The sequence below is a fragment of the Erpetoichthys calabaricus genome, chromosome 15 (assembly GCF_900747795.2).
Source record: "Erpetoichthys calabaricus chromosome 15, fErpCal1.3, whole genome shotgun sequence".
NCBI lineage: Eukaryota > Metazoa > Chordata > Cladistia > Polypteriformes > Polypteridae > Erpetoichthys > Erpetoichthys calabaricus.
The window spans coordinates 81,820,033-81,833,932 of NC_041408.2; the positions used below are offsets into that span (position 1 = coordinate 81,820,033).

Sequence of the window (13,900 nt, forward strand, 5' to 3'; positions counted from 1 at the left end):
GTCTTTAACATACCGAAAAGTAAGAAGATAGAGTAACCAGACTGGAAACTCGGTGTGAAATGTGTAGAATGTTTTACTTGTGTTAATCTTGTTTTAAATCAGAGCTTTTTACCTGTGACAACCTGTAATCAAAATGCAAAATACCAAGTGCCAATCAAGGGGTCCCATTAGTGCTCCATTGTTGGCTGAACACTGTAATCTTGCTCTGGTACTGTGGAATATACAATTAGCTGTACAGAATGCTAACATTTAGTATATACAAATCTTAAATACACAAATTGCATCATACTCAGACACACAATTTGCAAAAGAAAACAACACCTTGTACTTCTGGCCAGTATTGTGTAGAACAACCATTGTTTGTGACAAACACATATTTATGTGAAGGAGAAAGGAAGCCATCAACTCAAGAGCAGTAGTGGTGTCTCAGCTCACTTCAGTAACCTCAAAACCTTCTATTCACATTTCATATGGGACATTTAAAAAGTTCAAATAGAACAATGAAAAAGTCAACTAAAAACTTACAAGCTGAGAACTCTGCTTTTATATTTCTGTTTCAGAGCAGAGTCTGGCTACATTAAACATCATTAACATCACACCACCACAGAGATCTGGAGATCTACTTAGCTCAAAGCTTTGATAGCAGAGGCATGTTGTGCTGAGGGTAATGCAGATTTAAGTGAAACACACTAACAATGACCTTCTACTGAAATTGTATTTTATTCTGTTTTCATTCAAACCCGGTGATGGATGCTGAGTGATTTAAAGCACCATGTTCTTCTTCTTCTTTCAGCTGCTCCCGTTAGGGGTTGCCACAGCGGATCATCTTCTTCCATATCCTTCTGGTCCTCTGAATCTTTGTCTGTTACACCCATCACCTGCATGTCCTCTCTCACCACATCCATAAACCTTCACTTAGGCCTTCCTCTTTTCCTCTTCCCTGGTAGCTCTATCCTTAGCATCCTTCTCCCAATATACCCAGCATCTCTCCTTTGCACATGTCCAAACCAACGCAATCTCTCCTCTCTGACTTTGTCTCCCAACCATCCAACTTGAGCTGACCCTCTAATGTTCTCATTTCTAATCCTATCCATCCTCATGCAGTGCAAATCTTAGCATCTTTAACTCTGCTACCTCCAGCTCTGTCTCCTGCTTTCTGGTCAGTGCCACCGTCTCCAACCCATATAACATAGCTGGTCTCACTACCGTCCTGTAGACCTTCCCTTTCATTCTTGCTGATATCTGTCTGTCACAAATTACTCCTGACACTCTTCTCCACCCATTCCACCCTGCCTGCACTCTCTTTTTCACCTCTCTTCCACAATCCCCATTACTCTGTACTGTTAATCCCAAGTATTTAAACTCATCCACCTTCGCCAACTCTCCTCCCTGCATCCTCACCATTCCACTGACCTCCCTCTCATTTACACACATGTATTCTGTCTTGTTCCTACTGACCTTCATTCCTCTCCTCTCTAGAGCATATCTCCACCTCTCCAGGGTCACCTCAACCTGTTCCCTACTATCGCTACAGATCACAATGTCATCAGCAAACATCATAGTCCACGGGGACTCCTGTCTAATCTCGTCTGTCAACCTGTCCATCACCATTGCAAGTAAGAAAGGGCTCAGAGCCGATCCCTGATATAATCCCACCTCCACCTTGAATGCATCCGTCACTCCTATCGCAGACCTCACCACTGTCACACTTCCCTCGTACATATCCTGTACAACTCTTACGTACTTCTCTGTCACTCCCGACTACCTCATACAATACCACAGCTCGTCTCGAGGCACCTTGTCATATGCTTTCTCCAGGTACATAAAGACGCAATGCAACTCCTTCTGGCCTTCTCTAAACTTCTCCATCAACATCCTCAGAGCAAACATCGCGTCTGTGGTGCTCTTTCTTGACATGAAACCATACTGCTGCTGACTAATCATCACCTCACTTCTTACCCTAGCTTCCACTACTCTTTCCCATAACTTCATGCTGTGGCTCATCAATTTATCCCCCTGTAGTTACTGCAGTCCGCACATCCCCCTTATTCTTAAATATCGGCACCAGTACACTTCTTCTCCACTCCTTAGGCATCCTCTCACTTTCTAAGATTCCATTAAACAATCTGGTTAAAAACTCCACTACCATCTCTCCTAAACACCTCCATGCTTCCATAAGTATGTCATCTGGACCAATGGCCTTTCCATTTTTCATCCTCTTCATAACTGTCCTTACTTTCTCCTTGCTAATCCGTTGCACTTCCTGATTCACTATCTCCACATCATCCAACCTCTTCTCTCTCTCGTTCTCTTTCATTCAACAGCCTCTCAAAGTACTCTTTCCATCTGCTCAACACACTCCTCGCTTGTGAGTATGTTTCCATCTTTATCTTTTATCACCCTAACCTGTTGCACATCTTTCCCAGCTCGGTCCCTCTGTCTAGCCAATCGGTACAGGTCCTTTTCTCCCTCCTTAGTGTCCAACCTCTCATACGCCTTTTCTTTAGCCTTTGCCACCTCTCTCTTCACCTTGAGCCTCATCTCCTTGTATTCTTGTCTACTTTGGCATCTCTCTGACTATCCTACTTCTTCTTTGCCATCCTCTTCCTCTGTATACTCTCATATATTTTCTCATTCCACCACCAGGCTTCCTTTTCCTCCTTCCTCTTTCCAGATGTCACGCCAAGCATCCTCCTTGCTCTCACCCTTACTACATCTGCTGTAGTTTACCAGCTGTCTGGTAACTCTTCACCGCCACCCAGTGCCTGTCTCACCTCCTCCCTAAACTCAACCTTGCAGTCTTCCTTTTTCAACTTCCACCATTTGATCCTTGGCTCTGCCCTCACTCTCTTCCTCTTCTTGATCTCCAACATCATCCTACAGACCACCATCATATGCTGCTTAACTACATATTCCCCTGCCACCACTCTGCAGTCTTCAATCTCCTTCAGATCAGCTCTTCTGCACAGAATGTAATCTACCTCTGTGCATCTTCCTCCACTCTTGTATGTAACCCTATGTTCCTCCCTCTTCTTAAAATACGTATTCACCACAGCCATGTCCATCCTTTTGGAAAAATCCACTATCCTCTGACCTTCTTCATTCCTCTCCTTGACACCATACCTACCCATCACCTCCTCGTCTCCAGTGTTCCCTTCACCAACATGCCCATTGAAATCCGCTCCAATCACCACTTTCTGTCCCTTGGGTACACTGTTCATCACTTCATCCAACTCACTCCAAAAATCTTCTTTCTCACCCATTGCACACCCAACTTGCAGTGCATATGCACTAACAACATTCATCATCACACCTCCAATTTCCAGCTTCATAATCATTACTATGCCTGACACTCTTTTCACCTCCCGAACACTCTTGACATACTGTTCCTTCAGAATAACTCCTACCCCATTTCTCCTCCCATCCACACCATGATAGGACAATTTGAATCCACCTCCAATCCACCTGTCCTTACTCCCCTTCCAGTTAGTCTCTTGCACGCACAATATATCAACCTTCCTTCTCTCCATCATATCTGCTAACTCTCTCCCCTTACCAGTCATACTGCCAACATTCAAAGAGCCTACCCTCAGTTCCACTCTCTTTACTTTCCTCCTGCCTCCGGACACGTCTCCCCCCTCTTCTTCATCATGACATGTTTTAAAAATGTATTTTCAAGGTCCTCCCAACCATTTTTATCTTGAAGTGTTCAGGTGTTCCAAAGATTAATTTCAGAGCCGTAGGACACTGTGTGTTTCACACTGTGCTTATACTGAATAGATATGCACATGCTTCTTTTAAGTTGTAATTCTGCCTCATTTCTGTATTCTTATAGATAAGTTCTGGTGTGCTTTAAAGTTGACATAAGATGGATCCTTTATTATAGACTTTGATTTTATAAATTAACATCTTCCTATTCCCCAAGTAGATAATGGGATATCACCTTTGGAAAGATATTCAGGAATATGGAAGAATATTTAAGGTAAATATTATTGCTCACAGAGCCAAGTCAAGTTTTCTTCTTATTTACTGGAGGACACAAAAAAATCTTCTCCCTCTGATCAAATCTGTTTAATACCACAAGTCACAACATCCAGCTATTCATTATCCAACCCGCTATATCTTAACTACAGGGTCACGGGGGTCTGCTGGAGCCAATCCCAGCCAATACATGGCGCAAGGCAGGAAACAAACCCCGGGCAGAGCGCCAGCCCAAAGCAGGACACACACACACACACACACACACACACTCACACACATACCAAGCACACAATTTAGAATCGCCAATGCACCTAACCTGCATGTCTTTGGACTGTGGGAGGAAACCAGAGCACCCAGGGGAAACCCACGCAGACACAGGGAGAACATGCAAACTCCACGCAGGTAGGACCCAGGAAGTGAACCCGGGTCTCCTAACTGCGAGGCAGCAGCACTACTCACTGCGCCACCGTGCCGCCCACAAGTCACAACATGAGTGGTAACCACATCTTGGGAGTAGATGATGCTTCAATAATTTTGCAAATAAACTGGCTTTAGAAACATTTTAATTACAATGCATTTTCTTTCTATTTGAACAGTCCCTACAGTCTCTAACACAGGCTTCTGTCTTTCAGCTCAGTTTTCTATTAACATGATAACATAAAACGGCTGAATTAGACATAAGGATACATAAACAGGGCTCAGCCTAGAAAGTTTAAAGTTTATGTATTGTTGTATTTTCCATTCATTTTCCAAACCTACATATCCTTAGCAGGCAGGTGGGGAAGCTGAAGCCTACCCCTGCAAGCTTCAAGCACAAGGCCCATAATGACACCTGAACAGGCTTCAACCTATCACAGAGAACACAGACAGACAGGCAGATAGATGTGAAAGGTACTATATAATAGATAGATAGATAGATAGATAGATAGATAGATAGATAGATAGATAGATAGATATGAAAGGAAAATCTTATTGTTTAAGGAAACAGAACAAAATAATGTAATATTTAAAATAAAATTAAACTATTAAATGGTCAAGAACATGAAATCAAACTCCAACTGCAAAAAGAGGACATCATAAGGGTAATTATAATATATTTTAATATTTAATTATGAACTATTAAAATAATTATGATAATAATGTTTATGAACAAAATAATGAAGCATTCAAGATTAAAAAAGATTAAGTACATGCCAATTTAGTAGAGAAATGGCATTATCATTTTTTTTCCCTCCTGAAACAATTACATTTTTCTTTTAGGCGGGGCTTCTTTTCCTTAATCCCTTCTGGCTTTAGATGGTTATTAATCTATCCTTTTGTCTCAGCTGCTTTTGTGAGTTTAAGTCCTGTAGCAGGTCAGTACATGTAGCCGAAAAAATGGCCACTGAATGAAGATTTGTTATTGTGATTAATACATCAATACTCATTTCACAACACTTTCTGGTGCAGACAATTCTATCAAGAATTCCCATGAGACCAACGTAACTTCTGCAGATGCATGTCTGTTTTACGAAGCAGCAATCTCAGTAGAGGCTCTTCATCAAGTTTTGATTTCATTGAAGTTCACAGATTTGCGTAATAAAGGAAAAGGCAGTGACAGTAATTTACTGATGTGTGGGTATAACCAAGTGTGACAAGAGCAAGAGGTGTGCTGGTTCAGCACAGGCCGACATGAATAAATATGAAACATTTCCATGGCAGCTACATTTTCACCCCCGAGGACTGTGTATCAACCCTTAACAAGTTTCCAACTGTGTCCCTGTGTTCTTGATGAACTTTTTTTAAAATAACAGTCTTGATCCACCATACTAATTCCCTTTATAACTTTAAACACTTCAGTTATGTCACCTCAGAATCTTCTTTTTCTTAAACTGAAAGGCTGAGCTTCTTTAAACTCTCATCATAACTCATCCCCTGCAGTCCTGGAATCAGCCTAGTCGCTCTTCTCTGGACTTTCTCTAGCTTTTCTATGTCCTTTCTGTAGCCTGGAGACTAAAACTGAACGCAGTACTCCAGAAGAGGCCTCTCCAGTGTGTTGTAAAGCTTGAGCATAACTTCCTTGGACTTGTACTCCACACATCAAGGTGCTATATAACTTGACATTATGTCAGCCTTCTTAATGGCTTTTCAACACTGTTTGGCAGCTGATAGTCTCGAGTTCACTGCAATGCCTAAATCCTTCTCATAACTTTCAATTTGCAGACCTTACATTGTGTATTCAAACCTCACATTTTCACTTCCTATGTGTAATACTTTACATTTACGTACATTAAATTTCATCTGTCACAAATCTGCCCAAGCCTGTCTGCTGTTCAAGTCCCTCTGTAATGATTTAAAGGATTCCAAATTATTTTCCAATACCACTTAGCTTGGTATCACCTTCAAAATTAACCAGCTTGTTACTTATATTCCTATCTAAGTCATTTACATATATTAAAAATAGCAGTGGTACCAGCACTGACCCCTGCTGGACATCACTCTTAATATCAGCCAATTCTGATAAGGTTCCTCGGTCCACCACCCTCTTCTTCCAGTGTCTGATTCAATTTTGCACACATCTGTGTAAAACACTTTGAGCTACTTTTTGTATGAAAATGTGCTATACAAATGTTGTTATCTATAAACAACACCCTGAACGGTCACTTGTGCTAGTTTGATGCTCAAACTCTCATGTGGCACCTTATCAAATGCTTTCTGAGACATATCTAATGCCTCTTTACTGCAAAAGGATACAAACAATATGAAGTGATCTTTAGAATTTTACAATTAAGTCCTAAGAGAAGCCATTATAATGTCTTCTTTTCCGAGATGTTCAGAAACAAACAGAGCATCCCTGAAGGCCATGTCACATTACTTTTCCAGCAATTTTCAGTTGCAAATCTCATTTATATAATCTTAGTGAATGAGAGGCAGTTGTGGTTCACTCCCATGACCACCAGTCCATTGTGCAACATTCCCAGCAGCTCAGCTCAACCAGTCTGTGATTCATCCTGACAAATTTTGTCTTGAGTTGTAGGGGTGGGTTCCGTGTGTGTGCAACAGTTGAAAAACAATAAATGTTCACCCAGAAGTGTAATGCATTTAATTCAGCTATGAGGAATAAGGTACACATGTCGTAAATGTAGGAATGACGGCCCTTGGGTGTGTCTGAACTGTTAACATTTGAATTTGATGATTGCATATAGCGCTGAACTGACCTCTCTGTACTATTCTTTCCTCTGCATGTCCTGGAGTACAAAAGAAACAGCATCATACAGCAATGTGGAGACTGGCAAGATCGGGGGGGAAAAAAAAACACGTGGTCACTGATTACAACTGCAAGATGTTATGCGAATGAATGTGAAAAATATGAATAATGTTGCATCCATGCCACAATGTTTTCCGAAATGTACTATACAGGTCATAAAATGAATAATTCCAAATATCATATATACCTATGACTCTGTTTTTTGTTTTTTTTGGTCAGTGCAGCTTTGACATCACAGACCATATGGTGCATACTAATTCAGAGTGAGCAGAAACACTCAATAAAACTGAATAAAAAAAAAATCAAGTGACGATGAGATACAAAGAAGGTAGATTCACCAGCGTTTGTGTGTCAGCTTTTATCCCTCCAGATCAGAGAATGTCCAGTTCCATTGCCTCAAAACACCACTCACATCTACAGTTATTCCCAGTTTCAGATAAAAAGTAACAGTGTCAGATCCCTGGGTGGGGGGGCGGTAGCATGTATCATGATCGAGACTGAGAGAATAAAAGTGAAAGAAAAAAAAAAAGGTAACTTTTACAAGTACTATAAATGTACACCGGCTGTTACAGATGCAAACCAAATGTATGTGTTCACTGTATAATATTAACAATAAGAGCAGCTCACTACTGAAAATGGTAAATATAGGAGGCAGTCGGGATCGAACTGGGGAATATTGATTGAAATAGTCAGCAAATCTTACCGCTATGCCACGGAAGCTGTTGTATTGTCCTTGAACCTTTTATGAAAGTGTTTATTTGATCTTTGGACTTCAGGCATCACACATTATATAGTTTACGCCTACATTTTGTCATTTACTACTAAAATATGAAAAACGTTTCTGTTTTAACAATGTGTTTACACAGATTACTGTAGAAATGGAACACACATGAAATGCATTTGTTTCAAATAACAATCTATTATTTCCAATCTCAAACTCCAGCATTTCACTCCCAGATAATCAAGGTATGAGCTGTGAGAACTTTGTGCACGTTCTGCAGCGGTAGGGGGATGGAACTACAGGCTGCTTGTCTTTATCAGCACATTTACAGGACAAAAAACACTGATGGAAAGGTGCGAAGGGATTTAAGGTGGGCCGGATTTACGAGTTTTTTCGTAGGCTTTGGTAATTCTAGTGTTAACAGCTTACGACTGAATGGAAAAAAACAAATAGAAAAAAAGGGGGCAGAGATTGCAGCTGAAGTTATCATACCTCTCTTTCAGGCTGCACATCATTGGCTGTCATCTAATTTGTCATTGTGTAATCTGACATCCTCAGGCAATGAGATCAGCAACTGCAGGTGTCAAGTTTGACATCCCATCCAAATACAAGTCGTATAATGTGACATCATCTTAACACACAAATAAACCCTTAACACTCTTTACTAATTACTTGGTACTCCAAACATAACATTCTGTTCACCCTGCTTATCTCCTGGCACCTTCACTTTTTGTACTCTCTACGTCAGACAGTGAAGTGCGTGCTGAGTAGATGTTAACACTGATAAATACAAAAGGGTTACTTTTGCTGTTCATATAAAGTACTAAATCATTAAAGCAATAGTTGCTTTTTCACGGGAATAGCGGGTTGGATAATGGATGGATGGGCAAAAAAATGGGACAGTGGACTGCAAGCACTTTTCAATGCACACTTAATATATGCTGTTATATCATGAAGGACACAATGTGCAGGTGATGTTAGATTAATGTGATGTGAAAAGTGGATAAGTGAATAAGATGCACATTAACTGCCACTCAGGGTGTTATTGGGAGCACAACAAGCAGATCGTGTTAGACAGGGGAACTCCCTCTTCAGCATTCTGCTACATGAAGTGACAGTGACATTCAGAACTTACTATTCACTTCACTTCACAAACTCAAAGACATGCCCTTCAAAAGATGTTATAATTTTTTGATTTTGTATTTAGCATTTGAAATGACAGCTGATTTACTGGCTATTCAAATTCATCCCCAGAGTTGACATTGTTGCTTTAAGCATTGTTGAAGTATGTCAGGATAAGTGTTTACAAAGCTGGGCTGTGTTTTGTACTTTGCGAAAACATTTAAACTGTATTCTGCTCTCAGACAGTCAACACGCTTTTATAAGGAAACCTCACGTAATATTCACAAACCCAATTTATCCAATTCAGGGACATGGGGTGTCCAGAGTTTATGCTGGCAGCACTAAACCAAGGAAGGAAACAGCCACACACAAAACCTCACTCACACTTGGGTCAGTTTAGTTCTGAAATGTTATTAGATAATGAGAATGTGAGAGGTTTTAAGGATGGTAAATGTAAATGTAAACAAGAAAAAAAATTACCTCAACATCTTTGTATTTTTCTCGCAAGTCCAGAAGGCGATGATAAGCCTTAATAGCTTCAGAAAATTCTCCAATATCAACGCAAGTGAACAGATAGTTTTCCCAAATCTGCCAGTGCTCATAATTGCATTTAATGGCTTCCTGAAGTGTTTTGAAAGCCTTGGATCTGCAGAGTGTACAAGAAAAAAAATAAGCATGTGGTAGAACAAACCAAATTCTGAAAAGCTGAAAAAACCAACATTTAGCTTAGTTAAATAACTGCCAGAAACACTCTAAACAGAATACTGTTCACGTAACACAATTCCTATCAAAAGCTTAATCTATCATTCAAGTGAAGGCGAGGTGAGATTAATTTCTGGTCTTACTGACTTCCCAGCAGACACAATGGAAAAGTGAGAGCAGCACACAGAGTGAAGGGTAGTATCCGAGGAAGAAGATACTGAAGACTGAGAAAATGTTCGTCTTTCACTAAAGACTTGTTATCATTAACTGCCAAGAGTAAATATGGTGGTCTTTTGCAAGAGGATATTAGAGTCAAATCTCAAGTCCAGACCGATGTCTGGACTCTGATAGGTTTTTCTATACTTTATGATTGTTTCCCTCTCCTGTTCAACCATGTTGACTAAACCAAATCTGTCAGGATATGACTTTAGACAAGAGTACAGGGAGTATGGAGTGATGTAAGAAAAGGGGAAGACTATAACTGCTGGTTATATGCACCTCACAAATGGTCTCTTCCCTGAAACACTATCGACATGTATACCTCTCAATAAGCAATATCTCTGGGGCGACAGACATACAGCGCATACTGAAGAAGCTGCAAACCTATGCTACAGACACAGTAAGCACGCTGCGCTGAACTAGATGCAGTCTGGATTCAAGCGTTCAGCACCAAGTGGCCATGATTCATGAACAGTGCTTTAACAGAACAAAAGATCTTATATTACCAGTTAATACAACAATTCTAATTGAAAGTGAAAAACAGCTGGAGTTTGCTAGCAGTTACACTGTGGAAATACAAAATGAATTGACTTACCTGTATTATCCTATTTACATAGTGTAGTCGAACCTACAACCTAACTTTATAAATGCTACAAGTGGCACACCATGTTGCTGTTGTTGTTCAGACACAAATCTGATTTATGGGTGAGCCTCTTCTGAATAGAAATCTGGGACTGTCGGCCAGTTTGTGGTGTTTACAAAGACTTTGAGCTCACAGTTGGCACATTTGGTCCCCTTAAACATATATATATGAATTTGCAATTACATACTTTGCAGTTCATCAATATATTTTACAACACAGATGGTGGCCCTGAGAAAAAATATCATAAGAATACTACTACAACCTTGTGCCCCAAATATCTTACGAGGGCAGTCTGCATCTCTTTAGGTGTTTCTTATTTTCAGGGCTCAGGTTATTCCTTCAATATGCAGATGAAGTAGCTGGGGATGACATTTTGAGCAAATGCTTCAATTTGGACTGTAATCAATGACCAGTCTTACATTTTTTCTTGATGGTTGACGTTTTTAAGCTCTGCACAATGATAAATAACATTCAAGAATGTAAACACAAACTGATGCTTGATGGTATTACTTTCCTCTTCTCTATCCCCTACAGAAATATAATACAGAGTCACTCCATATTAGTTGCTGCTTTCATACTGAGGATGTCATTTACTAAAATTCCAAGATTACAACCTACTGGCTAAGACAAACATTTTTAAATTACATGACTGCTGGTTCAATTTCTGTACCTGACTCATTAAATGTCTCTGAGGAAGCCAGTTAACCTACCAGTGTGCAACTACAAAAAGTAAAAAAAAGTGTGTCATGTTTTGCTAAGTAAAAAAAAAAACTAGCATGAAAAGATAACAAACAGAATGTCAAAACAAATTTAGAAAACAAAAGCAGTGGTCAAAACTGAGTAATTGCAAATACTGTTGCCGAAACTAAAATAATAACCAGAAATCAGAAAAACAAAATTAGAGGACTTTTAAACGGGAGTATTTTAATTAACAGTAACACACAAAGTCAAGGTCTTTTCTGTCATCTCGTATGGAGTATAGACGTTGATACTGACCTTTTACCCTGTCGTTGCAATGATATCACGCAACACACTCTTCCAATTTGTTTACAGGTAACAATGAAACAAATGCTTCAATATGGCAGCGCCCATAAAAGCAACACAAAATAATTATCACCATCTCAAATATGTTTTTAATTCAAAAATCAACACAACCTTTGAACACGGTGTGTCAAAATGTCTAGAAGGCCCAAAAACATCATGGTTAAAGATAACTCAAGTCAAGGAAAAAATAGAAATGTAACTATTTCACGACATACTGTAGCTTTGTGCTTGTTAAGGCCTTGAGATGGTGCTCACTGTAGAAAGACACTATATAAGAGTGTGTGTCTTAGTGGCTTGGTGTTTAGTCTGTAAATGACAAGACTGCCATTTCAAACCCAGTTATCAGTTGCAATTATTATACAATTGTTATTGACCTGCACAGCATTTACAAATGTGCAATACAATATAACATTTGTGAGTATCATTATCAAGACATTTCAAATTGCATTTAATTGTCCCTCTCTTTTATATGGTCTAAGGACCACTTAGTTTTTTGCCATGGGCCACAATTTCCCCAAGTATAAAAATTTCAAACATGCAAGGTCAATCTTGTAAATAAATATGGGAGATCTACTGTATTGTTTTACTACACAAAATGAGTCTCTAATAAAAAAACAACAAAAAGATTGCCATGTCAGTAAAGAGTAAACAGAGACTCTTTAACCTTAGTTTATATTTTTGTAGCATGTTATCACTTAAACAGTCTGCTGATGAGTGATGTTTTTTTGTTTTACATAGCCACACGTTTCAGCAGTGTTGGTGTGTACATGGTGTGTGTAGTATATGGAGCTGACCTTCACTTAATGTAACAGAGCTGTTAGGTACATGCTGTTCTGACACACGCATGCTATCTTTATGTGGATATGGTGGGCAGACTTTGACCCTGATTTAACAGTATTTTGTGGTCCCTAAAACTGTTGCAGCACTGGGCATCTTTATTTATCTGCATTAATGTACATGCTAATAAAACCCAACATTGACCTTGGCACTTTTCTAAGAACAGGTCAAAACCTAGTTTGGGATAACCATGGAGCCCTGGCACTGTCTATAATATTTGTGCTAGATCTGAAAATGAATGTAAAACTATGAAAAAATTTTTTTTAATGAGACAGCTCCTGAACCAGCCTAAACTTGTAACTGGTCTAAAGAAAGAGCAATTCTGTTTTTGCTGGTTTATGTCATGTGCACAAGACTGCCAGGATAAAATTGTAATTCCCACAGCTTTTTATAAGCTTAAGCATGATCAAAAATAAGTATATAAACAAAACCATATTAGTAGAATAGGGAAATAAAAGTAACAGCAGCTCACCCAAAAATGTTACTTTTATATGTTACTTACACCATATAGTTTGTAGTGATGGCGGAGAACTATTTTTAATCTCAAATTTTCATGGAGAACTGACATAACACAGTTTGATAGAACAGGACTCAACTGTGTCCAACAGCAAACAATGCCAAAAATACACATGAAAAAAAATCTCATGTTACTCATGTCACATAATCCACGTGAAGTCATCCAGTTGCATGCTCACAACATCCTAAATACATGTATTTTTACAAAAAGTACTGTTAAATAAATAACTCCGAAACATAAAAGCACTTCACAAGCAGAAAGCCACTTCATACAGGGTCAAGCTTTTAAATTCTTGGCAGGTTTTCAATTCAAAAGTTCCAGTGAGAAGAGGGAAAATCACACATTAGGCCGCCTGCTCTTTCTTTGACACAAACTTTGTCATTGTGAGTCTTCTACAGTACATACTGTGGACAACTGTATGAGCTTCTTCATATTTTCTCATACTGTGGTACAGACAGTTTAATATATGTATATATGTTTTTTGAGTTCAATCATTTTTGCTAAATTGTATTTTGCTGTGTTTGCTTATTTTTTAATACTTTTTATGTCATGCTTTGATGATTCAACATAATACATTTATTGATTTTCTCAAGACCAAGTTACATTATATTTGAACAGTTTTTAAGATTTCAAGAATACATTAAGTAATTTTCTTTGGTAATTTTTTTGTTTCTTATTTTCTACATAATAAACATTTTAATGTTATAAATTTCAAATTCTATGTGGTTCAGTTAGCATTTATTATTATTATCATAATTAGGGGATGCTTTTATATTCAAAATAACTTACAAAAATCACAATATAATAAAGATACTCAAAGAGCAGGAAACTTAGTATAAAATAAAAAATTCGGGAGAACAAAAAGTC

At 38.8% G+C, this 13,900-nt stretch overlaps 1 protein-coding gene across 1 annotated transcript in view; it reads right to left on the reverse strand.

Annotated features, from left to right (window-relative positions):
* Positions 1-13,900, reverse strand: part of ttc27 (tetratricopeptide repeat domain 27) — a 274,814-nt gene that overhangs the window by 30,803 nt on the left and 230,111 nt on the right. Inside the window, exon 16 of the mRNA XM_051919199.1 lies at positions 9,552-9,717. Within this exon, the coding sequence (XP_051775159.1) occupies positions 9,552-9,717 (166 nt within the window). The remainder of the gene's footprint in view (positions 1-9,551; positions 9,718-13,900) is intronic.